A 27,832-nucleotide genomic window follows, 5' to 3' on the forward strand; every position below is an offset into this window, starting at 1 on the left:
ATAAAGCAAGTCACTTTAGTATACGATCTTACAATGTCCTCAAACAAAATCCCTCTAGATTATTACCTACACTTGGACACAGTCTTACATGTGATGGTCATGAAATGTGACAGGTACACTAGCAATTAATTTTTATGGAAGGTACTTACTTGAGTCAGACACAAGTGATAACAAGTAATGGAAACTGGTTAAGACTATTGTGATGCATTGGGGCGTTTAGTATGTTCACTCAATTTGACAACAAAATTCATGCAAAATGGAATTTAAAGATTATTTTGAAGCAAGAATTTAATCTATGCTTAGATTTTTCATAAGGTGCATTTTCCATGAACTTTCTGAAGACCTCTTGTGCAGGCCTTTTGTATATACATACACCCACAAGAAATCGTACACACCAGTCATTCATGTGGAAATTCTGACCAAGATTTATAATTTTGCCAAGATGGAACAAAGTTTGTCCCAAATAGTAAGATAAATTTTTTCTTGCCCGTCACAGGGTTTAAGGTAGAGTTGGTATCTATGTTTGATATCCTGACACTTCATGGCTTAAGATTTTTAATTATTCCAGCAGTTAGAGAATAAAAGGGCAAAAATTATAGAGAATTTTAAAAATTTATCTTTTAAGACTCAAAGGCAAGTAACTGATACTGAACTGTAGCTTTTTGAGAAATATTTAGAGCTACTGACAGAATTTTAATTCAAGGTGCTTAATATCATAAAATGTAAATCCCCTTATTGGTGTTAAAACATCTAGAGCTCTCCCTGAAATTCCAATAATTAAGGCTTTTTACATTTCATCTGATAGAGTAATAGTTTTGAATCAGACTAACCTAAGCCATCAACGGCACACAATACCTAGAAATCACATAGCCTAATAAAGTTTTGAGTTAAAAACACACTGTAATTTGACTACATTAAAGTCTTACAAATTCCTGTTATTGTATCTAAACAAATACAGGATGTTTCCTTGAGGGGGAAAAGGGGAAACTAAAGCTTAAAGCAAACACAACAAAAACACGGGGCCTGCCCCGTGGCGCACCGGGTTAAAACCCTGGCCTGACGTGCCGGCACTGGGTCTAGTCCCAGCTGTTCCTCTTCTGATTCAGCTCTCTGCTGTGTCCTGGGAAAGCAGTGGAAGATGGCTCAAGTCCTTGGGCCCCTGCACCCACATGGGAGACCCGGAAGAAGCTCCTGGCTCCTGATCAGCGCAGCTCCGGCCGTTGCGGCCAATTGGGGAGTGAACCAGCGGATGGAAGACCTCTGTCTCTACCTCTATCTGTAACTCTTTCAAATAAATAAAATCAATCTTAAAAAAAAAGACAAATGAAGATCAAAGACTCTGAAATCCTATGTCTTGTTCTAAGCACATGGACAGGTTCTTTAATACTTTAAACAAAATAAGTACATGTCTATCCCTTTTATCATCTCAGTTCAAAATGATGTTTATCACTTTCAAAATGCTACGGATAGTTTCTAGTTATAAATTCAAAGAAGAATGAAACTCCCAGTTAATGTTTTATGTTCAAATCTCACTTTGGACTTGAATCAAATGAATATATCTCAGTTTTATTCAAAACAGCTAGAATAGTAATTTTCAAAAAGCCTTGATAATTAAATCATTAGTGTTATCTTTGAGCTCCTCCTAAGAGCTAAGAGGACTCCATTAGGCAACTATCTTATGGACCAAGCTGATCAGTGTCTTATATATACCAAATAATTTTCCTATGCTGATTTAGACACCACCTCCCTAAAACAGAAATATACTTACTTACCTTATTTGTGCTTATTGAAGAATTATGAAGACTATTGATTAAAAATTTCTTTTCAAATTTCTACTCTCATGGATATTTTAAATAAGAAGTCTTTTTTTTTTTTTGTATCTGGGACAAATCTATGTCTTAGATAAGGTAACGAACAGTAGTATACCACCTACAATATAGCCCATTTAAAATAGAATAAGATCCACATAAAACTATATTTCCATTGTGAAAACAGGATCTCAGTAGTCTTAAAAGATAGTCTATCAACCTTTAGTTAGAAGGGGTTCAGGTGATAAAAGCAGTACTTAGCACATACAAGCTCATCTTATCTTTAAAAAAATAAGAAAAAATTCAGTTATGTTACATTAAGATGTAGAGAACAAAAGAATATTTAACCAATAAATCTTAAATTAATATAAGAGCAAGAATGAGGAATAAAAATCCAGCTCTTATAGCCAATGGCATCAGTTTGTAGAAGTCAAGGATTGCTGTAGAGTAAATTTTATCAGATTTAGGAATGAAAAATAAAAATGAGGTGACCACAGAGCTACTTGCAGGAAAGATTTAACTAGGGGATAAATGCTAGGAATTTCCCAACTGATTTTTTCCTTCCCTTAAATTTTAGTTATATTCTGATAAGCAATTTCTAAGATTTCAATATTTACAATATTTGATGTATGAAAGCACAGAAAAACATTTAAAGGGAAAAATAACTTGTTTTAAGTTATCAACTGATATTAACCTGTATCTGAGGTTTTTATAACAAAGCCTTTGTGGTACATATACAATTATAGTAAGCTAAGTGCTATGGTGTAACTATGGATATTGTTATACACTGAGCTCAGGTTTCCAAGGAATATGAAGTACATACTTTCTCTCCAGAAATTGGAAAATGCACGATCGCACCTAGTGAAGATCTCATCACAGGACAAATGGGACTATTAAGAGTTGCAGGGTAGGGGTTAAATCACATCATTCAAATTCTTTGAATTCTAATTCCACAAATTCAAAGTTAAGCAGATGTTTAGCTTCCCAAGGTTATCACATGCATACATATTTGAATACAGGCACAGAAACTTGTCATTTTTATTTGGGTAACAAAGGGTCTCCAAATTATATTGAAAAATAAATCCTAATTATCACTCCTGTAAAAAAAATTTAGCACACTTTTCACAAATGATTTATGTAAAAGAGAAGAAAATACACATAATTTTATAATATCTTAAACTTTTTTATTCCCTACCATAGACAGTAACTTTGTCTTTTGTTTCCTTTCAGTTTTCTACAATTTCCAACCTTTACCTGTATTTAATACTGCTTTAATCTGCTAAAGACATTAACTGATTGCTTTCCTAAATCTAAGGAGTATATAGTTTTAGTATAAATATATATCACATATTTTCGTAAAATTTGACAAAACCGAATAAGCATGCCTTGCTTTAAGTCCATGCTCCTTCCACTGTTTATAAAATCTGATTTAATGATCAAAAATTCTTGGTTGTCACTCTTCAGTTATAACAGTCTTCTTTCTGCACTGCCACTCACTTTTTACATAATAACAAGCAATAGAAAAACCAAAGAAATTATGTTAATCTTAGTTCTTCCTTCTGACACTATAAAATAATGCGAACTTTTTTAAAAAATGAAACAAAATACATCCAAAACTCAATACATTCAAATGAGCTGAGTTCCTTTAAGGTAGTCACCTTTGGAAGGCCACAGTTCATTCTGTGAACTTCACTGCCACTGCTCAAAATACCTTTAAAACTCTTTTGGTATTGCTTTCAAAGACAGTTGCATACACTCTGTATTACCTCAGATCTAATTTTTGGAAACTGCCAAATAATGCTAAAAACAATCAGCTTGCTAAAATATATTTTTTTCTTTTTTAAAACAATGCATACTCATAAAGTTAACAGTGTGCATGAGTTAACTTTGAATGCAATTATAAAAGAGCAAACCCAAGAGGTTTTGGGCAATGGTAAACTGCTGGCATCAGGAAATAACCTTCCAGCATGATCACTATGCAAGGTAACATTCATTTAGCTGTCTATGTTCTGGCATATTTGCTTAAAGTGACATTCTGAGAGTTAGAACTTATTCTTTTTAAAGGAATAGAATTCTTTAAAAAAAAAAAAAGAATTTTATTCCTTTAAAGCATCACTGTCAAAGTAAATACTACGCAAGTGTTTTGTTAGAAAGTAGTTCTCCTTACTTTGTCAATAAAGACTACTTTTAAAAACTTGAAAGCAAATAACCACAACTTATTTGCCCCCAGGCTTTTTAAAATCATTAACTGAAGATAAAATAGTTTGAAATTTCTAAGGTACTAAGAAACAAAACAATCCCAAAAGTAATAAAAACACATCAAGAACCAAACTACAATTTCTGAGCTGCACTGTTTATTTTGCTGCTTGAAACCTAAGTGACAGTATGCCACTATACTTATGGGGTTTCATCTAAACCTTTACTACACTGCAGGTACAGAAATATACGGACACATTTTTGGAGAATTGACATTTTGCAAAATGCAGCAAACATTTTCATTTATACATGAGAAAAGGAAGTGTTCAAAAGGGTATGCATTTCAAGTTATTGCAGGTTATTTGTGAGAGAATTTCTGCAGGTAAAACATGTTTAAATTTAACCAACAGTAGCGTGTCAGTATATTTAAAATCATGACAAAAATCTTCTCTCTGGTCATGTTGCCCATGACAAATTACTATGATGTTGTATGTTTAGGGCAAGATGTCAATACAGCATAAATCCCATGGTATTTTGGTTTTCTTCTGGAGATTAAAGCTGTTTTTCTTGGGATAAATGCAGCAGCAAAACACAAACCAGTTGATCAAAAAAGCACTTCTGCCATACTCCAATAATTTTCAGGACACATCAACCGACAGTAGTTTTGCCATTCCCAGTTCTTTTAAGGTTTACATCTCTGCACTGTTGCCTCAAGGACGTCTGTCAAAGCTTGTTCTCTGTTATGCCAGTTTGCTGACTACAGCCTGGTTGAGAGAATTTAGTTGGTTGGTCCATTTGTCTAGTGCAGTGTATCGTGCACCTCCCCTCTTCTGATGATCCAGTTCAAGGAGTTGGTTGACTTGATCAATTCGGCCATGAATAGTGCTGGAAATAAATAAATAACAGAAAGGTTGTCTACAGATCATTTTCATTAAGTGTAGTTACTGGATTAATGTTTCATCAAATATTTATGGTCAGTAAATGCAAAAGAAAAAAATCCTGGGGTGGGCATTGTAGAACAGTGGGTTAAGCTGCTGCTTGAGATGCCTGCAATCAATTATCAGAGAGCTGGTGTGAGTCCCAGCAACTCCACTGCTGATTCAGCTTCCTGCTAATGCCACTGGGGAGACAGCAGATGATGGGCCAAGTACTTGGCTCTAGCCTGGCCCAACCCAGCTGTTGAGGGTACTTGGGGGAGTGAACCAGTGGATGGAAGATATCTTTCCCTCCCTCTCTGTCTCTGACTCTGTCACTTGCCTTTCAAAAAAAAAAAAAAAAAAAAAAAACAAAACATTTTAAAAGACAAAACACTGCTATCTACATTGAATGAGTTCAGATTCAGTATAATGTTATTGTCTTATTCAAACTCCAGACAGAAACAAGATTTCAGTCACCTTTCATCAGTTTCACTCAAAGAACCATTAGGCATAGACTCACCCTACCATCAAAGGCAAATATCATCTGTGAAGCTTTAAATAATATACTCAGATGATTTAAAAATTGTCATCTACCACATACCTTTAAAAATGCAGACAAAAATTGCTATCCATTAGAGAATTCTTTCAACTATATAAATGACATATATGGAACAAGAAATCCCTCTGAAAAAACACCTAGAATTTTGCTGAGATCATGTGTTTAAAATGCTCATTCATTGTCAAAAACCATCAAAAGATCTTCTAATAGAAAATTGGAATGTTTTCTATGAAAAATCAAGAATTGAACCACTAACTTTGTTAACATTATTTAAAATTTATGGTCCAAAACATTTTAAGGTTAAAAAATAGCAAAGTACTTACTTATCCAATATGCACTGGACCAGCAAGCTCTCCACATCAGCTACATCTATGTTTAACTCCTAAGACAAAAGACTTATTATAATTCCACTAATCAACATTTTAAAAGTTTTAATAATTTCATGTAACCATTCCAATTTTACATTCAATTCTACCACCTAGAGGAAAATTAGTGCAGAGAAGATTTTAAAACAAATTCCAATATCATTCTAAAATACCTCTGAGAACACAAGTCTGATAAAGATTTAATATTCTAACTTCTGAAGTATTTTCCTAACCATAATATTATTGTAGATAAGACTGAGGCTGAAGGAATATTTAAAATAAAATTTATTCAATCTCAATTTCTTTGTTACACTATTAAAGCACTTTGGGATAACTCAATTTAGGCCAAGAAAATTGAAAAATCCACATCAAAAGTAAAGTCCTGGGAGGGAGGAAGGGAATCGAATATGGATATAGTATATCTTCCTAGAATTCTATCTATGAAATAAATGTTCTCTTTATATTAATAACATTTAAAAAAGAAAACAAATAAAGTTCTACTGCTCTATTTGTTAAAAATGTTATATTATAAAATGTTATCAAGTCAGGTTTACTCTTTTAAATGAAAGATAGGCAGACCGCATTTGTAACAAAAATTAGAAACATCATTATAATCCAAGAATATAAGTACCTTAGAAATAAAAGGAATATGTATTCTTGTGTAAGGCTTAATTAGTTTTATGAGCACTTGTGTTCTGATGTTTCGCAAAAGCTCTGAAAGAAAAGACAAAAGTTAAAATATTTGTATTTAGTAGTTGGGTATCTTTATGAATTGCTATGTACTTCTAAATCACAGTAATTATCTACATCATTTATTTTCTCAAAACATATCTTTCTGCTTTGCAAGAACATCTTTCTCTTTTGCAAGTAGTATTTAAATCTAAAAACACTGTGAGTCCATGGAGCATGACTAGACATTTCTCTCATTTCTTGTTCTTACCTCCCTTATTTTGCTTATGTTCAACTCTACTGAAGTAACTTCTTGCCTTTCCAATAATATCCCACTGACTACTTCCTTAATAGTTAGCATGTTTCAAGAAGCTGATTTATACTAGCCAAGTTCCTTGTTTTATGCTATCAAAACTCACAGTATCATATCTTATACAATGATTTTATAAATTCTCACAATTTCTTCACAATTGTCTTTTTAATTTTTTTAAAAACTAGATTGGAATTCATGGACAATGAGTCTGTATTTTCAATGTCTAAAAGTGCAGTACCATTCCAGGTTCATGTAAGAACTTTTAAAATGTCTGTTGAATGAAAGAGAAAGGGAGGAAACAATAAATCATGCTTTCTGAAGTATTCTTGATTTTCCTGACATACCTGGAATTGAAGTACTTGAATGAGTAGTTCCAAATGGCCATTTAAAAACCCTAAAAAAGCTCCGTTGTGAGAGGGAGTACAAAGGAGTGATTTTTATCCTTGGCAATTCAGCAAAACTTACCAAAAATTGTATTCCCTTCGTGGCATTAAACTATCCCAATGTTACATGATCTTTTGTAGTAAATGATCTCAGCCTAACTGATAGCAGGAGAGTTTTCAAAGCTTTTGTTGTCACATAAACTCAGCTAGTGATTTCTTTAAAACTGCTTAATCATTTTAAGGAGTATCCTATTCCATGACAGCATCTCCATACTCTGCAGTAAACTGCAGCTCTATTAAGCATTAGTTTGACAGTGGCAAAGAAACAGAATTCAGTTAGCATAAAGAATATACCTTCAATGTGTTCTCTTATGAAAGGATCATCCATTATGTTGCTGTGATTTGTTTTCAGAATCTTTTCAAATTCAGTGATGTCATTATTCTGATAGGCACTAATAAAAAAAAATATAAATTTTGTCAAACATGAAGAAGTCAGTAAAATCAGATGATCCAAAAAGCTGTATCTCAATTTTCATATGTAAAAATCTAAATTATATTATTATTTTCTGTCATGGAAATTAGAATTAAATACACATACCCACAAACACACCATTCTGTCAAAAAAATACATTTCCTTTTTAATTCTTTTGCTCTTTTAAAACAAAGATTGAATAAATCTTCCTTCATGGTTATATACTATATTTTTATATAGACAATAAATGTTTAATGAATATTCAATATTTTTAAATACTTGGTATTTTCAAATATTAAATATCTTAAAATTAAATTTAAGCCTTTAAAAATTTATTTTAGAGAGGCAAAGAGAAACAAAGGCAGAGAGCTCCTATTCACTGGTTCTCTTTCCAAATGCTTGAATCAGGGCTGAAGCTAGGAGCCAGGAACTTAATCCAGATTTCCCACATGGGAGGCAGGAGCCAAATTACTTGAGCCATCACTGCAGTTTCCCAGGGTCTGTCTTAGCAGGAAAATGGAGTCAGGAGTCAGAGTCAGGTACTGACACCAGGAACTGCTAGGTTAATCCCCCCAACCTGACTGTTCTTAATAGAAGAAATCAGGTTTCATGCACATCATTACATGGAAGAGTTAGGCTTTGTCTTTCAAGTATATCCTCTCTTGAAGTTATTCACAAATGCAGCTTCTGAATTTTTAACTTCTAGAGAGCTATCAGGAACTGCCAAAACTTTTCAAAAAGAACATTTGATTCTCAAGTGTCACTGTCCTTAAAATTCCACTGAACTACATAGCAGAAATATCAGCAACAGATAAATAGCACTAAATGGGCACACAAGGTAGAGAGTGATGGAGTTCCTTGTTGCAGAAGGCCAAAGGTCGATTTATGTTCATAATTTCCCTGAGATATCTAATACCTACTCTTGAATGAATTCTGTAAGGCACTATGGGGATTTCTAAGGTGCTGAGAAGGAAGAAGCCAACCTTCTGGATATGGCACCACTGTCTGCTTTGTAAGTAAAACATATCACAGCCATTCTGCATGCCCTCTGATGTGCTTCCATTTGTTGGGTCGCAATGTAACTTCATGTTATGGGTAGGTGATTCAAGTGCTTCAACAGGAATTATTTTCCTCTAGTCTGCTGGCAACTGACTAGGAAGATAAAATTAGGAAGCATTACTTTCTAACCTACACAGAATACATTAGTGCAATATACTGTAGGAGGACATATTCAAGTAATGAAAACATTTACAGATGTTTACATTTTATTTTATATTCACATATATACATATATACATTTTAATCATAAGACATTCTTCCATTTCTTAAGTGGGGTTTATTTTTTAAAAAATCTTATATAAAAGTGGATGACACCATGGGTCAACTTCTTTGGGTCAAAATTCATCATCAAAATAAACTTCTGAGTTCCAATATAAAGGCTTCACTAAGATTAACAGTCAGATGTTAACTAATATATAAGAACAGTTAGGAATTTTTACAGGTCAGCAATTCAGATCTTCAACCCATTTAACAAATTTCATTTATATAAAATGTCAATGTCTAGGGCAAAACTTTTCCTCAATATTTTAAAAAAAGCTTTAAAAGTTTAAAATGTTATAAGCAATTTAACATTATAAACCAAACATTTAAAAGGTATTTTGAAGTTATTCTCTAACCAAATTAACCTTAGCTAATATGGCCAAATGTAGATACAATAAATTGCTTACAATAAAGATGGAGAAGTTACTTTTCATAACTAAAACTAACCTGAATCAACATACATATATTAAAATAGACTACAGTAGTAACTAAATTTAAAAAATTGATTTTTTAATATGGCAATTTAGTTTTTTTTTATCCCCCAAATATTCCTATTCCCCCCCCTAAAAAAAACCCCTCAATTTTTTTTCCTACAGCTAAAATTAAGATTTCCTTAGGAAAAAAAATCTAGTAACTTGTAAAAGTCATAGCCAATAAAAAGAAAGTAAATGAGAATATTGTACATAGGAATTCAATATTACAAAATAAGCTATTTTCTCCATTTATAATTTATATATATGTGATTAATGACATAATCTAATATTATTTTTTAAATGATAAAATACTAGTAAGAAACATTTTATCATCTAAATTATCTAGACACCTAAAAAAAAAAAAGCCCCCCCAAATAACACCTTACCCTATGTCCCTAACTACATTTTTCCAGATGTGGTAAACTCAGCTGTAAAACTTAAAACAAAGGACTTAGAGAAACTTAGTAGGTTTATCATATTTTTCTACAAAGAAAGCCCCCCCCCCCCCCCCCGCAAAGATTAGAGCTCCATTTCTTTTTTTTTTTTTTTTTAATTTTTATTTATTTTTTTGACAGGCAGAGTGGATAGTGAGAGAGAGAGACAGAGAGAAAGGTCTTCCTTTTTGCCGTTGGTTCACCCTCCAATGGCCGCTGCGGCCAGCGCATCTCGCTGATCCGAAGCCAGGAGCCAGGTGCTTCTCCTGGTCTCCCATGCGGGTGCAGGGCCCAAAGACTTGGGCCATCCTCCACTGCCTTCCCGGGCCATAGCAGAGAGCTGGCCTGGAAGAGGGGCAACCGGGATAGAATCCGGCGCCCTGACCGGGACTAGAACCCAGTGTGCCAGCGCCGCAAGGCGGAGGATTAGCCTGTTAAGCCACGGCGCCGGCCCGCTCCATTTCTTTTTACTAGGAAGAGAAAAGAACAGAGGAAAGGTTCTGCTACTCAATATCTTTTACAAATAGGTGCCTTCTCTTCTAGGTATATTTTGGTTTGGTCTCACAATTTTGTTTATTATTAATTAATTCTGGCAAATTCGTTAGCTGCTAATCATCATTATTCACATCTTTCTGCACAGAAATATTCAATAAATCTTTGGATTTCTTACATTATAATAACCTTTTGCCTTCCCATCCTTTACCTCAGAAAATCATTTGGGGTAAACATTTTTTAAAATGGTATTTTGATCTTGTTATTGAGAAAATAAATGAGTAAATATGTTTCTGCAGTCTTGTCTTACTGAAAATTCTTGACTTGCATTGGATCAATTCATAATTTCATTTTGGATTCAGGTAGGCAGAAGCAACAAACATTGTAAAATAATGTTTTAAGAGACCCACAATCAGTTTTTCACTGAAAAATAGCAGGTACATATACATACATGCAAACACACACACACACACACCAAACATACACAGATAATAAGAAAAAAAACAAATAGTGAAAGCTTTATAAAATTTTGTGACTAGCTAAAACATCACAACAAATGACTTCAGAAGTTAAAAATTTGATCAACTGGTATGGATGTTTGACCTAGAAGTTAAGCTACTAGTTAGGATGCCCACATCCCATAGTGGGGTTCCTAGGTTTGATTTCTGGGTCTGTTTTTAATTCAAACTTTTGCTAATGCACACCCTGTTAATTAACAAGTTAAGACTCAAGTAGATATGTCCTTGCTACCTACATACGAGACCTGCATTAAGTCACCAGCTTCGGAGTTTGGCCTGGCACAGCCCTGGCTATTGTGGGCATTTGGAAGTAAACCAGCAGATGGGAGAGCTCTGTCTCTTTATATTTCTATCTTTCAAATACAAAATAAATAAAAATATTTTATAAGTTACATTTATATATTTCATGTGAAAATGCAAATGTCAAATATTAAGTGAATTCTGCAAAGTTCTTTCTTTCATGAATGTTCTAAGGAAATTTACCTTAACCAAAATATAAACTCTTACCTTACTAAATTTGTCATTGCTAGAATTTCTGGATCATTTTTATACGGCTTGGCCTAAATACAGTAAAAAAAAAAAAAAAATTATGTATGTGAACAAAGAAAGAAAAACATTTATTTCTACAAAAGAAAGCTAATAAGAATTAACAATTTCTAAAAAATTATTTAATTAATTTATTTTTTAAGGAATACAAATTTATACATACAACTTTAGGAATATAGTTATTCTTCCTACCATACCTGTGTTCCCATTCCCCCTTCCAATATCCTCCTTCTCCCCTTCCCAGTACCATTCTCCATTAAGTTCATTTTCAATTAACTTTGTATACAGAAGACCAATTCTATACTAAGTAAAGATTTCAACAATTTGCACACACACACACACACAGAATTGTTTGAGAACAAGTATCACAATTAGCTCTCATAATACAACTCACTGAGAACAGAGGTCCTACATGGGGAGTTAGTGCACAGTGACTCCTGTTGTTAATTTAACAATTAACACCCTTATGTATGACATCAGTGACCACCTGAGGCTCTTGACATGAGCTGCCTAGGCAATGGAAATCTTTTGAATACACAAACTTCATCAGTATTTAGACAAGGCCATAAGCAAAGTGGAAGTTCTCTCCTCCCTTTAGAGAAAAGAACATCCTTCCTTGATGGCCACATCTTTTTGCTGGGGTCTCACAGAGAACCTTCATGCAAACATTTTTTGCCAGTGTCTTGGCTTTCCATGCCTGAAATGCTCTCATGGGCTTTTCAGACAGATCAGGAAGCTTTAAGGGCTGGTTCTGAGGTCAGAGTGTTATTTAACACAATTGTCATTCTATGAGTCTGCTGTGTGGACTGCTTCCCATGTTGGAACATTCTCTACTTTTTAATTCTATTATAATTACTCAACACTAGATCCTATTTATATGGTCACTTTAACACTAAAGATGACATTTTTATCATCCAGCTTAATGGGATTTAGGGTCCCGTAACAAGTTTTTAAACTGTGTCCTTAGAAGTTAGTTCTTAGGAATGTATGCAGAACTATATGAGAAATTAAGAATTAAAGCACACATACCTCCTGTGAGTCGAATGGATTTATTCCCGATTTCATTAGCATGTTTGCTAGGACCAAATATTTTAAGCAAGTGGTTCGTCTTGGACTTCCTGATTCATCATAATTCTTAAAGGCTTCAAAAAAATCAGTGTGTGCCTTTTCAAATTCACCTTCTCTCAAGTGCATTTTACCACCACATTCTGTAAAGAATAAACCACAAGAAAACATTTTCAGTTCTGTAACAAATTTAATCACTTTGTAAAGATCAAATAAAAATTATTTCACTGGCTTTCAGTCTTTTAATTCTATATCTTTAATACTATTGGCTCCTGGGTATACATATTGAAGCACTAATCTTGAACACACTGTTACAATTCAGAAACACAACTTCTGATAAATTTTCTATTAATATCTTTACTGCTATAAGTTTCACAGAGAGTTCATCCTAATATCTTTCTAAGGTGAGGTCACTTCACTGACTTCAATACTTGAGCCATTTAGTTTCAGTAAACAGAAACAGTAAAACATAGTCACCAAGTCATAAGCTTGACACCTGATCCAATACCACTGCCCACCCCCTCCAAACCACACTTGCCTCTGATGACTCCCATGATCAGTGGATGAGGGATGGCAGACTTGATGTGAAGTGACTGTTCATAGAGTGCTTTAAGTTTTTTGTTATTTTTCTGTGCTGTGTACATCTGAATTTCCAAAGCATATATTTCTAATAATTGTGTACCTTTTTTCAGGTCATCTTCTCCATCATCAGTCTAGGAAAGTAAACACTTAAGTTCAGTCAAGACAGAATTCAGAGACAACCTGGTAATTTTTACAAGTATTTGAGTTAGTTTGGGAACTTTACAATTATAATACTATTTCTCTGCAAAAACACATTACAAATTTTATTTGGGAACTGCAGTATGAGTAACACTACTTTTCATGACCACAAAGAAATCCATATATCCTTTCTACTTTTTGGTTACTGGAAGGTAAAAGTGGACAGAAGTTTTTTCATGTTTATGCTTTTTCTTGGATATTTACTTATGGTATTTCCCAAATCTTCACAATTGCTTTATATCCACTTATTCAATCCAAAAGCACTTTCCTGAGTGCCTTCCACGAGCCAGGCAGTGGGTCTAATTTGGGGAAATATGAAGTTATTTCATAAGTTAAACCTCCTCATCTCAAAAACTTTCAATAGAAGACTGCATTGTCAATGGATAAATTATGATGATGCTAGTTGAAGTATGAACCATGTACCTAAGAGAAGGGAAGAAAAAGGACTAATTCTCCTGGGGGATGCAAAAGGAATCAAAATGTGGTGACACAACAGCTCAACTTTGAGGGATGACCAAAAGGTCACAAAACAAGGGCCATGAAAACAGCATAGAGTCAACAGATATCCAGGAATATCAAATACTGATATACTTTAAGCAAAAACTTGTTTACTGGGTCTTCCAACTTAAAATTCTGTTTATTTTTCACTAATAATGGCCAGGGTAAAATATGTGATAAAAACAATCTTTATATCTCGATTATCATGAATTCCTGACTGAACAATTTCATCAAATATTAAGTACTATACTGCTATTCACAATACTGATAACATTTTATGTTGCTAGGGTAACCAAGCAAAAGTTCTCCACAAGGTTTTTTCATATTCCTAATACGCATACTGAAAGACACTATTCCATTCAGAAATGGCCTCTTTACCATTTCCATTTGACATAGATCTGAACCCACAGTTATTTATGAATCAACTGATATTTTGTTAACAATATGTAAATAATTCAAAATAACTGATCTGCTATTAAATGAAAATATCTGCAAATAAATAGTTTAGAATAGCTTCTTAATCATTTTCTCTATTCACAGAAATGATTATATATTAAAGAAATAGTATAAGGCATTGGAAAAACTTAAAAATATTTAAAAATAGTATTTTTTCCATAAAATTTATACTAACATCAAATGACTTATTTGAACAAGACAAAACAAGGAAACATAAAAAGAGAATCCAAAGTTAAAAAGGCAGAGAGCTGTGCTGACTTGTCCATATGGCTATTCAAATCTAAATTCAAAACTCAGTACCTCTGTCACTCCAGCCACATTTCAATGCATGATAACTAAAAGCAATGTTAGTGCTACCATACTGACAGCATAGATACATAATTATTTCAGTACTACTTGAAGTTCTTTTGGACAGTGCTGCTATAAATGCTTTATATATCATAAATTGAAATACAGAATATGTTTATTATGTAGGTTTACAATTCACCTGTCCTATTTTTAGAGAGTGCATAACTAAATATCAAGGTTTATTGATTTTTTAAAAATATTTATTTGAAAGGAACAGTGACACAGAAAGAGAGAGAGAGATCTTTTATCCACCTGCTTACTCCCCAAATGACTGTTAACAGCCAGGTCTAGGCCTGGCTGGAGCTAGGAACCAGGAAATCCATCCTCGTCTCCCATGAGTTGTAGGGGCCCAAATACTTGGGCCATCTTCTCTGCCCTTCCAGGCAGATTAGCAGGAAGTTGGATTGAAAGTGGAGAAGCTGGCACTATAATATGGGATAACTGTGTTACAAGTGGCCGCTTCACCTACTGTGCTCCAATGCTGGCCCCATCAAGGTTTATTCTTAGTAAGTATAATGACTAGACTGTTTATTAGGATTAAAGCAAGAAATGCAATCCTTAGAAAGAGTAGCATTTTTATAACTTATTTTCCAAATTTTGTTTTGGGATAATATTTGAGCAAGAATATCTTTAAGCAGTATTTCAAACACAAATACTTCCTGTGTTTTTTATTATGAAGAAAGAAATATAAAGAAAAAATAAGGTAATGTTACCTGGCAGGATTGATGCAACTGGCGTAAAATTTTTTGTAGCTTTCCATATTCCTCTCGTTCTAAATATAATTTTCCAAGCTGTAAGAAAGCAAACTTATTAAAATCAAAACATTTCAACAAAAGAAGATGTTCAACTTTAGGAGAATTTGTTAAGAAAAACCACCCACTCTCCAGAAGAAAAACATGTAAGTAGTAGTAACTGTTACCTTTGTGTTTGTCTTAAACCACAGTCTATCATTCTTAGCATCTTTCAAAGCTTCCAGTGTTGTTTCATAGAATTCCTGCAGTAAATCCATCTGACATAAAAAATCAGAATTCTATAATTGTAAACAGCAAATTTGTACCTGTTAATAAAGTTTATTTGAGCAAGCTAAAAGTGCATCTTTGAACTTTAACACACATAAGATACACTATCTGTATCTCACCAATTGTCTTTTATAGCCCCCATAACGAACAAAATTGAAACAAAATATAGATTATAAGACACATGCCCAAATCTGTTTTCATATTTGCTTTATAAAATTCAGAAGACATTTTTTCACTGTAACTAGTGCTGTGATAGTATAGGTTTGTCCCTTCTAATCTAATAAACTCATACAGAAGTAAACAATGTGCTATACTCTTAACAATGTATGTATCACCCACTCAACCTTTATTTGCTACCTGCTTTGTGGCAAACACCAAGCAAGTTGCTGAAGAAACAAGAATGAGCTCCTTCTCTGAAATTTGTTTTTATAAATAGACTAATCAATTAACTGAACAACACCGTTTTTAAGTCACTGATAAACCTTGAAGCTGGGTAGAGAAGTCTAGTCCAGTTTTAACTGTCTCTAATCTAAGTATACATTTTTTCCCCAAGGTAATCCCTATTTGTTTTGCATCGTGATAAGCTTCCCTGTCCACCTTTCTTCCAATACTTCTGACTCTGCTTTTGACTATGATTCTCAAAATCTCTACTCAACAGGATCAAGAAATACGAGGACCATCAGAGAAGGAAGGATGAATACTTTCAGGAAGGGCTGCCTGTTTACTCATGACTGCTGATGGAATACAGAGTAACTCAAGAGTATCATCCGCCCAATAACTACTGTTACTTTCAAAGGAAAAAATTCATACACAATAGCAACACAGAAGAAAACAATCTTCAAGTTTTAAAATCACTTAGTCATCTCCCCCATCATTTGAAATAATATTTATAAACAGCATTCAAAAAATGTTGTGATAACGTTTGTTTGTTAAGACTCAGGAAACATTTTCACACTTCAGAAAATCCCATAATATATAACTTTTCTGGAATTAGTGCCACTAAGTGTTTTAATGTTCTAACAAACCATGTAAATTTGCCTCCCTCTATTCCCATTAAATACATTTTAAATTCAAAATATTGAGACAACTATTTCAAGAAATAAAAATGTAGTACAAGAGACAGGAAGTGAAAGGCTGGTCCTGAGATGAATATTTTTTATTATGAATATAAAAGTATCAAATTTTCTGAGAAAAGCTAAATGATATATGGAATACATCTTGTGCTCAAATACCATAGGGTAAGAAAGCTAAAACTTAGGGCTATGTCACTTAAAAGAATATGCACAAATGATTTAATTCAACCAAAATCTAGACTAATGAAAGCACTATCAAGCTGGCGCTGTGGCTTAACAGGCTAATCCTCTGCCTTGCGGCGCCGGCACACCAGGTTCTAGTCCTGGTTGGGGCGCCAGATTCTATCCCGGTTGCCCCTCTTCCAGGCCAGCTCTCTGCTATGGCCCGGGAAGGCAGTGGAGGATGGCCCAAATCCTTGGGCCCTGCACCCGCAAGGGAGACCAGGAGAAGCACCTGGCTCCTGGCTTTGGATCAGCGCGATGCACTGGCTGCAGCGGCCATTGGAGGGTGAACCAACGGCAAAAAGGAAGACCTTTCTGTCTCTCTCTCTCACTATCCATTCTGTCTGTCAAAAAAAAAAAAAAAAAAAAAAAAAAAAAGCACTAGCACTCCTGATGTTCCTTTTAGTTTTTTTCATCAGCCGACCTTCCTTTCATCCACTTATTTATTGAGGACCTACTGAGTAATGCTAAGCACTGCTGTAAGCATAGGCTCTTCTCAAAGATTTTAACCCAATGAAATCTACACAAATAACCTATGATTCAATGTGAAGTAAATAACACCTTCAAATGGCTAGCTGAAGTGGTGATGCAGCTTATTAGAAGGAACTGTGATAGTAACTGTATCGAGTCTAATACTCATAAGTCTGCAAAAACTATTTATTTTATAATATGAAGATATTATTTACAGAGAATTAAGTTGGAATTATTACCTTTTAGTGTTACACAATGAATTCTATAATCACAGAAACTATGTGTTATTTTTAAAGCATTCCAGCAACTTAGCATAACTGACTAAAAAGAACCTGTAGGCTTTTTCTTCTTTAAGAAACAAAGCTTGTTGGCCGGCGCCGCGGCTCACTAGGCTAGTCCTCCGCCTTGCGGCGCCGGCACACGGGGTTCTAGTCCCAGTCAGGGCACCGATCCTGTCCCGGTTGCCCCTCTTCCAGGCCAGCTCTCTGCTGTGGCCAGGGAGTGCAGTGGAGGATGGCCCAAGTACTTGGGCCCTGCACCCCATGGGAGACCAGGATAAGTACCTGGCTCCTGCCATCGGATCAGTGCGGTGCGCCGGCCGCAGCGCGCTACCGCGGTGGCCATTGGAGGGTGAACCAACGGCAAAGGAAGACCTTTCTCTCTGTCTCTCTCTCACTGTCCACTCTGCCTGTCAAAAAAAAAAAAAAAAAGAAACAAAGCTTGTTGGCCAGCGCCATGGCTTAACAGGCTAATCCTCCGCCTTGCTGCGCCGGCACACCAGGTTCTAGTCCCGGTCGGGGCACCAATCCTGTCCCGGTTGCCCCTCTTCCAGGCCAGCTCTCTGCTGTGGCCAGGGAGTGCAGTGGAGGATGGCCCAAGTGCTTGGGCCCTGCACCCCATGGGAGACCAGGAGAAGCACCTGGCTCCTGCCATTGGATCAGCGCGGTGCGCCGGCTGCAGCGTGCCTACCGGGGCGGCCATTGGAGGGTAAACCAATGGCAAAAAGGAAGACCTTTCTCTCTGTCTCCCTCTACTGTCCACTCTGCCTGTCAAAAAAAATAAATAAATAAATAAAAAAGAAAAAAAAAAAGAAACAAAGCTTGCTATTACAATCACATTGACAGTACCATGAAGAAAAAATTGAGCCTAACCTGTTTAGAAGTGGAGATATAATCAAGAATAGAATTAATGGATTTTTCAGAATAGTTTCTTGTGACTGCACTCCGAATATAGGTCAATAGTTGTTTATATCTATTCATCATTTCTGGAAAATTTGTCTGTGAGGGAAGAAAAAAAATTACTATTAGATACAGTTTATATGCTAAAATATGTACAAATGATTAAGATTATAGTACAAACGACTACATAACTGAAATATAGTTCATATAGTTCATAATATAGCTTTATGAAAGAGATATATAGTATTCCTACACTATACTATTACTATACACACATACTACATTTTATCTTAAGTTTGAAATGACTATATTACTCCTACATAAACCAAATTTGTGGAGACTATGAAACAAATACAACTTATTTTCCAAATTCCACATTGTTCCACATTGAACAAAACATTTATGTAAATAGTAAAAACTACTAAAACTCACAGACTGAGAGTTATAAAAACCAACTTTTCCAATGTCTTAGACCCCAGCTACTATCCCCCAAGATTCATCCCTTCATTAGGAAGCTCTCTTAGAATTACATGTCTTCTTTCTCCCTACCACTGGATGGCTCTGCATAAAAATGTGAAATGAATAAATCTCTTCAAGTCCCAGGACTCAAATCAAGAAATGTCCTTGAAAAGAAGTGGGTGAGGAAAATGGATAGAACCATCGGAAAAACTTTGGCATACTCATCCTGTTTCTATTTTTGTCTCTAAATTACACAGTTTTCCTGTATGGGTAAATAATAGGTTAACAGCCTATAAATGAGCTGCCAAAACTCAAGTTCCAGAATACATCTTATAGAAAAAGGGAAATCAGAAAAATATGACTGTCCCAACTCTTCAGATTTTTATCTTGGTACAGAGAAAGGATTTTAGCAATAAGTTAGTTCTGAGTTTATCTCCTTATTCTATAAGTTTAAAGCTAATTTTTCAAAAATTATTCTGCAGCAATTAAAGACTGAAGGAAGATTGAATAAATCGGCTTTAGTTGCAGTGGTGAACAAACAGAGCAGTTGATAAGGAACTCTTCAAATGTTTTACCATCTAAAGCAACTACATGACTACATGGTAATATAATGAATCCAACTAAAAAAGGGGCATGACTGTTTCAGTGTAAAGAAATTGAGTACTGCAGCCGGTGCTGCGGCATAGTGGGTGGAGCTGCTGGCTGCAGTGCAGGCATCCCATATGGGCGCCAGTTCAAGACCCAGCTGGTTCACTTCTTTTTTTTTTTTTTTTTAATTTTTATTTATTTATTTATTTATTTATTTATTTTTGACAGGCAGAGTGGATAGTGAGAGAGAGAGAGAGAGAGACAGAGAGAAAGGTCTTCCTTTGCCGTTGGTTCACCCTCCAATGGCCGCCGCGGTTGGCGCGCTGCGGCCGGCGCACCGCGCTGTTCCGATGGCAGGAGCCAGGTGTTTCTCCCGGTCTCCCATGGGGTGCAGGGCCCAAGCACTTGGGCCATCCTCCACTGCACTCCCTGGCCACAGCAGAGAGCTGGCCTGGAAGAGGGGCAGCCGGGACAGAACCCAGCTGGTTCACTTCTGATCCAGCTCTGTGCTATAGCTTGGAAAAACAGTGGAAGATGGCCCAAGTCCCTGGGCTCTTGCACCTGCCTGGGAGACCTGGAGGAAGCTCCTGGTTCCTGACATCAGATGGGCTCAGCTCTGGCCATTGAATCCATTTGGGGAATGAACCAGCAGGTAGAATGCCTCTCTGTCTCTACCTTTCTCTGTAACCCTGTCTTTCAAATGAATAGAATAAATCTTGGGAAAAAAAAAAAGAAATTGAATATTGCCTTGCAATATTCATGCAAATTCCAGTTAATCTGTGAGTTCATTCAACAAAATATTTGAAGTCTTCTAAAGTCTAGCCACTACAATAGGTGCTAGGAATATAACAACGAATAAAACAAAGTCTTGCTGTCATGGAGCTTGCAGCTTATTGCAGGAGTGGCAATAGCAGTTGATGTGAAGCAAGCAATAAATAATAGATCATGTGGTAATGTGCACAGAAGGAAAAAGCACAATAATATGAAATTAAACAATGATGGGAAGGATGTTATTTTATATCAGGTGGTCAGGAGAAGCTCATCCTGATATTTGGTGTCAGTTGAACAGAGACCAGAATTAAAAGAGCATTTGAGGCAGAGGAAACAGCAAGTAAAATCCTTCATACAGGGGCGTACTTGTGATGACTGGAGGGGCGGCAATGAAGTCAGTAGGGGAACAATTAGAAAACAGACCAGAAAGGTAGCAAAGGGTGAGCTCGTACAGATACTTTTAGGCCATGGTAAAGATTTTGGGTTTTACTGAGGGGAGTGAAGGAACACTAGAAGATCTGGAGTAAAGGAATGACATAATCTGACTTAAATTTGAAAATGACTACTGTGCTATGAGTTGAGAACAGACTACAGCAGGGCAAGGATGAAGGAGACCAATTAAGAGGCTACTGTAATCATCCAGGTGAGAGGTGATGCTGGCTTGAACCACAGCAGCAGAGTTAGAAACATTAAGAAGCAGTTGGATACTGGATATATTTTGAAGATATAAAAAGCCACCTGGGTTTGCCAATGGGTTATTCATCAAGTGAGAGACAGAGTTAAGTATTATGGCTCTTGGCCCTAATCAGTGGAAGAGAAAAATCTTTGTAATAAATTGAATTTATAAACTCCAAAATAAACACTAATCATTTGTGGAAAAGGCACTCTATAAATAAGGCAGCTAAATAGTGTTCATGTAAATCCAAAGGGTAAGTTTTTTATATCTTAAGGAGAATATTCTTACTGAGTAGTAATACTGTAGTTGTAACTGCAAATCAGATTGAATACAGAAACAAAGCAATAGAAAAGAAGATACAAATGCATTTTGTTGCAATGTTTTTACTTATAGAATTTATTCATTAGTTGAATTCCCCTCAAAACAAATCTTACCAACTTGAAGTTAATCTTAATCATCTGTTTCAGTGCTTTAAATCCCCATTCTCCTTTTTCGCCTTCAAGTTCCAAAACCTAAAAAAGGGAATACATTTTTAGCCTAAACACCTAACACATTATTTATTTTTTAAAAATATTTAATTTACTTATTTAATGAGAGGCAGAGTTACAGAGAGAGGGAGAGATAGAGAAAAAGGTGTTCCATCCACTGGCTCAACCCCAAAATGGCCATAACAGCCAGAGCTGGGTTGATCCGAAGCCAGGAGCCAGGAGCTTCTTCTGGGTCTTTCCCATATGGGTGCAGGGGCCTAAGGACTTGGGCCATCTTCTACTGCTTTCCCAGGCCACAGCAGAGAGCTGGATGGGAAAAGGAGCAGCCAGGACCTGAACCAGCACCCAAATGGGATGCTGATGCCACAGGTGGAGGCTTAGCTCACTATACCAGAATGCCAGTCCCAATGCATTATTCTTAAATTGCATTAAATATGTAGTTTCAAAGTAATTTTACCTCATATTCATGAAAAAATTTCCCCAAGAATTCTATCCTTTTTCAGTGTCATTTTTAAAAGACTTTAAAAGAAACAAGTCTTACGATGCTTACTTAGTGAGCTTATTTTGAAGTTCCTTCCTCAAAAATTACCTCTTGGGGTCAGCGCTGTGGCATATTGGGTAAAGTCGCCACCTGCAGTATGGGCATCCCACATGGGTATTGGTTCAAGTCTTGCTGCTCCACTTCTGATCCAGCTCTCTGTTATGGCCTGCGAAGATGGCCCAAGTGCTTGGGCCCCTGCACCCATGTGGGAGACCCAGCAGAAGCTCCTGGCTCCTGGCTTCAGATCACTGCAGCTCTGGCTGTTGCGGCCATTTGGGGAGTGAACTAGCAGTTGGAAGACCTCTCTCTCTGCCTCCCTGTGACTCTGCGTATCAAATAAATAAATAAATATTTAAAAAACAAATTACTTCTTGATTATATAGTCACAGAAATACTTTCTCCTCCTGAATAAATTTTGCTAAGCATAACCCAATAGCATATCAGTAAGTCAAGAAATCAAGCTATTTATAATAGTGTAACCATACCTATGTGATTGGTACCAAAAGGAACAAGACTGTAGTGATAATCCCTAGTGATTATCATTTGGTTTCCCCTGCCAGAATCATACTAGCTTTTCAAGACAACGGTCCTGCTCCACAGATAGCTTGATTGGATATTTGCTTGTGCTTCTTAATACAAACTTACCTTACAGTGTTATCACTAAGTATTCAAAACACATTTCTGAGACAAAATCACTTGAGACTTAATTTGATCTAAAATATGATTAAGAAAAAATAAAATTTTAAATACAATCAGTTGGGAAAAAATAGAAACCTTTTGGAAACTGCTTAATGCTGCTTTTGGGTCATCTTCTTTTAATGCTTTAGAATTATAGTACTGATTTTCCAAATCCACATTTGGCTCAGAATTACTATCTTCAGAGTATTCCTGTATGTTGGAAAGAAAGAGACATTAGATGGAAAAAAAGAAACCCATACATTATAAAAAATGAAAATTATCCATTTATATAAAACAACTTGGTATAATAAGCAAAATGCCACTGATGCTTAACCATTATTTTATTTTTTAAAAAGATTTACTTATTTATTTGAATAGCAGAGTTATAGATAGAAGGAGAGAAGAGAGTGAGAGAGCTCTTTCATTCACTCGTTCACTTCCCAAATGACTGCCAACAATCTGGCTGGGTCAGGCCAAAGCCAGGAGCTTCTTCTAGGTCTCCACATGGGTATAGGGGCCCAAGGACTTGGGCCATCTTCTGCTGCTTTCCTAGGTACATTAGCAGGGAGCTAGATTGGAAATGGAACAGCTGAGACTTGAACTGGCACCCATATGGAATGCTGGCCTGCGCTACAGCACTGGTCCCTTAATCATTAGTTTAAAATGGAGGGTGGGAGGAACAAAATATGTATAGTATAATAGAATAATTTTCTTTGAGATCAAAATTACAATTTCTCTATTTCAGATTGAAACCTGAATGAACACAAACGCTGAGGGGTTAATTTTGTGGTGTAGCAGGTAAGGTCACTGCTTGTGATGCCAACATCCCATATGAGTGCTGGTTCTTGTCCCAGTTGCTCTACTTCTGATCCACCTCTGTGCTAATAACATGGGAAAAGCAGTGGAGGATGGCCCAAGTGTTTAGGCCTCTGCCACCCCTGTGGGAGACCTGGATGAAGTTCAGCCTGGCCCAGCACTGGTCACTGTGGTCATCTGTGGAGTGAACCAGTGGATAGAAGATCTCTCTCTCTCTCTCTCTTTCTCCTTCTCTCTAGCTCTGACTTTCAAAATAACTCTTAAACAAATCAAACAAAGAAAAAAAACCCAAAAGCAGAATGCAAAGAGCTATTGTTGGTTAATGACCCCCAATTCTACAGTAGTTAAATCTCTGCTGGAGAAAAATCTAGCATAGATAGGCTCTAATTATTTATCTTTCTGTAATATATCCTTTTACTCTCTTAAGCCTAAATATCATTTATATTTACATTGTCTAACTAGCGAGAGTGGTAATTCACATATGACAGAGCAGTCTAATGCTAAGTATAATTATATGCTAATAATACGTGTCATATGTGCATTCAACATTAGAACAGCTGTTAATGTAACTGAGCTTTGTAACAAATCAAAGTAAAACAAATGAATTTATAGAATTTTAAATTCAGTTCTTAGTAAAAAAAAAAAAGAAGGCATAAAGGACAAGTGCAATAAAACAACTATTTTGTGAGCAGTATAAATAAGTTCTAAATAGTTTCAAGATACTCAATCCAATAATGGGAATTACACAACACACATGAACTGGTATAATGAAAATTATTATTTTAGGAAGCCATAAGAAACATTATTTTCACCTCAGCTAAAAGTTCATTACAAAGGTGTAAGTTTATGTTAAATTAAGAACAGTATGTGCAAATAAACACAAAAAGACGAAAGCAGTATTAGAGTTATTTCCAAATTTAACCAGTTAATAAACTGCTTTATAAGAAATTTATGGAAAATTCTGTAAAGTCTTATAAAAGCAGAGAGAGGTAAAGAATGGTATACTGAGTGTGATAAGTGCTTAGAAGACTAAAAATATATTGACACAAGATGAATTTTTCAATAATCAAAATAATAGCTTGGTAATGTGCGCCCTCTGGAGGATAATTATTTCCTTGCATAAGGACATGAATGACATGTTTTAAGACCAAGAATTCAGCTATTTTTAATATATGAAAATCCCCTGTGCTACTTCTATTAAGGACAAGATCAAAACTAGGTAGTAAGTAAGTTTCATAAAGACTCATTCATTTCTTAACCCATATAATTTAGTTGACTCCAATGAAAATGATCAAACTAAAAAAGCAATTAATAAAAAATAAATAAGGGGCCAGAGCTGTGGTGTAGTAGGTAAAGCCACCGCCTGCAGTGCTGGCATCCCATATGGGCGCCAGTTTGATTCCTGGCTGTTCCACTTCCAATCTTGCTCTCTGCTATAGCCTGGGAAAGCAGTAGAAGATGGTCCTAGTCCTTGGGCCCCTACCCACATGTAGGAGACCCGGAAGAAGCTCCTGGCTTTGGATCGGTCCAGCTCCGGCCGTTGTGGCCATTTGGAGAGTAAACCAGCAGATGGAAGACCTCTCTCTCTCTCTCTCTCTGCCTCTCTGTAACTCTACCTTTCAAATAAAAATAAATCTAAATAGGCCGGCGCCGTGGCTTAACAGGCTAATCCTCCGCCTTGCGATGCCGGCACACTGGGTTCTAGTCCCGGTTGGGGCACCGGATTCTATCCCGGTTGCCCCTCTTCCAGGCCAGCTCTCTGCTATGGCCCGGGAGTGCAGTGGAGGGTGGCCCAAGTGCTTGGGCCCTACACCTTAAGGGAGACCAGGAGAAGCACCTGGCTCCTGGCTTCGGATCAGCACGATGCGCCGGCCACAGCGGCCATTGGAGGGTGAACCAACGGCAACAAGGAAGACCTTTCTCTCTGTCTCTCTCTCTCACTATCCACTCTGCCTGTCAAAAACAAACAAACAAACAAAAACAAAACAAAACAAAACAAAAAAACCCTAACTAAATAAGTAAGCACGTCAACTCTATACTTAATAATATTGTGATGTCATGGCTGGGGTTTGACAGATAAATGAGAGTTTACTTAATAAAATGGGAGAAGGTAAGGTGAACACCGCATTCAAAAACAGCATAAGCAATGGAGGCAATGGAAGAACTAAAAGCAGTCATGTTGTTGGAACATAAAAAACCTTATTGGTCCTACCTTCAAAAATAAATCTCAAATGCATCCAACTTTCCCCTTCTTTCCGAGTTTTGTGTCGAGCCACTTTAACCTCTCCACAAACTATAACATTCTTCCTGTTCTCTTTTTTAACCTTCAAGTTTCAATCTTCTCATGGTAAACAGAATAATTTTCATAAAATATAAAATATCTCATTTCTACCCTCAAAGATGACTTCCCATTGCTCTTACAATCAAGCTCAATCGTATCTCCTTTGAAGCCTGCTCTCATTCATTTTGCTACAACCACCTTGGCCTGAACTCACAAGTGGCTATATTCTTTCTCACTTTTAATGCGATTTTCCCTTCTTGTTCCACTTCTCTTTTAGCTGGTTAACTACAGTGTATTTCAGATCTCAGCTTAACTGCCACATCCTCAGGGAAGACTTGGAATAAAGAATCACAGCTATATTGGGGCCAGCACTGTGGCACAGTGGGTTAAGCTGCTGCCTGTGGTGCCGGCATCCCATATGGGTAGCTTCTCCACTTCTGATCCAGCTCCCTGCTAATGTACTAGGGAAAGCAGTGGAAGATGGCCCAAATCCTTGGGTCCCTGCTCCCACTTGGGAGACCCAGATGAAGTTCCAGAGTAAACCACCAGATGGAAGATCTCTCCCTCTAACTGTGCCTTCAAATACATTCATTCATTCATTCATTCACTCTCTCTCTCTCTCTCTCTCTCTCTATATATATATATATAAACACAGATATAAAACCTAATCTATTCCTTTGGAAGCTATTACTTCTTAAATTCTTTTATTAGTTTGGAATAATTTATCATAGAATAAACTTTTATTGAAAACCTCACTTAAAACTGTTCAGTAAAACAGCATAGCTTGCTAAGGCAGAACATTACTTTTTTGTACCCAAAGCCTTCAGATCACAGCTCTGAATCTGGAAACAAAATGAAACATTTCAGATTTACACTTACCACAAAAATCTAAAAATTTGAACTCAATAAAAGTCCATTTATGTTTTATTTCTTGGTCCATAACAGATTAGAAAAACAACTAGGCCAGGATATCAGAAGAGGGAAGTAGAAGCTGAGAGGCACACATGAGTGACAGGACTGGAATTACAGAGTTTCCCAGAGAAGGGAAACTGAAATACTTTGGAAATTGAAGAGACTACCTTTAATTATATGGAAATTACCATACCAATTATAACATTTTTTTGAAAACAGGATCCTTTACATTTCCTGCCATGTCTCATATGAGTCTATATCTTTTATACTCCAAGACTGAATACCTGCCACTTCTGGGACCTGACAGATTTCAGATCAATGAGATTCTAAACTTTGGATAGTTCACAAGCAAGAAACAACAGTTGAGATATGACTTGATCCAATCATCACCATTTTGTGAATATATATTTTTTGTTTTTCACGTTATATGGATTAAGTGGAAAGTATAATATTTTTCAAATAATTGCTATTCAACTTAAACAACTATTATTGCCCAGATGAACAAATATGAAAGAACGGACACAGATAGTCCCCATGCTGATTTCCAACATGTTCACAAGGTTTGCCAATATGAAGTTGCCAATACGACATCACTAACTTGTCATTTGTAGCTCAATGAATCACATTATTACCACAAGTTGTGTACTACAACAAACTATTCTTCAGTTAATACACAGGCATAATTTTTAAAATTGATGACATTTTGAAATGCCTTCATATGAACAATTCTGTTGATGCTTCTATTCTTTCATAATCAACAATCATGGTCTTAATACAACCATATGTCACTTAATGACAGGGACAAGTTCTGAGAAATGTTTTGTTAGGCGATTTTGTCACTGTGTGAACATCAAAGACTGTACTTCTAAAAGAAAGACAGTTATAGCACTAAGTGATATCACTGTCACCTATGTGGTCTGTTGTTGACTGAAATGTCATCACGCGGTACAAGACTATATATGCCAGCAATGAAGTATTGCTTACACAAATGTAAATTAAGTCCTTCCCCTCAAACTACTCATGGTCTATATGCAAACAAAATTACAA

The 27,832-nt window shown here is 36.0% G+C and overlaps 1 protein-coding gene across 2 annotated transcripts in view; it reads right to left on the reverse strand.

The window, feature by feature from the left end:
- Positions 1-4,140: 4,140 nt before the first annotated feature.
- Positions 4,141-27,832, reverse strand: part of COPS2 (COP9 signalosome subunit 2) — a 32,806-nt gene continuing 9,114 nt past the window's right edge. The window contains exons 2-13 of one of the 2 annotated variants that reach the window (XM_062205879.1): positions 22,873-22,986; positions 21,504-21,581; positions 18,549-18,674; positions 15,532-15,621; positions 15,326-15,403; positions 13,069-13,243; positions 12,495-12,673; positions 11,427-11,479; positions 7,565-7,662; positions 6,477-6,559; positions 5,804-5,862; positions 4,141-4,889 (exon numbers count right to left, since the gene is read on the reverse strand). In XM_062205879.1, the coding sequence (XP_062061863.1) occupies positions 4,745-4,889; positions 5,804-5,862; positions 6,477-6,559; positions 7,565-7,662; positions 11,427-11,479; positions 12,495-12,673; positions 13,069-13,243; positions 15,326-15,403; positions 15,532-15,621; positions 18,549-18,674; positions 21,504-21,581; positions 22,873-22,986 (1,278 nt within the window). In that variant the 3' untranslated portion in view covers positions 4,141-4,744. Of the gene's footprint in view, positions 4,890-5,803; positions 5,863-6,476; positions 6,560-7,564; positions 7,663-11,426; positions 11,480-12,494; positions 12,674-13,068; positions 13,244-15,325; positions 15,404-15,531; positions 15,643-18,548; positions 18,675-21,503; positions 21,582-22,872; positions 22,987-27,832 lie in introns of both variants that reach the window. The other variant, XM_062205878.1, reaches the window with a different exon arrangement.

This window comes from Lepus europaeus, chromosome 11 (assembly GCF_033115175.1).
Source record: "Lepus europaeus isolate LE1 chromosome 11, mLepTim1.pri, whole genome shotgun sequence".
Taxonomy (NCBI): Eukaryota; Metazoa; Chordata; class Mammalia; order Lagomorpha; family Leporidae; genus Lepus; species Lepus europaeus.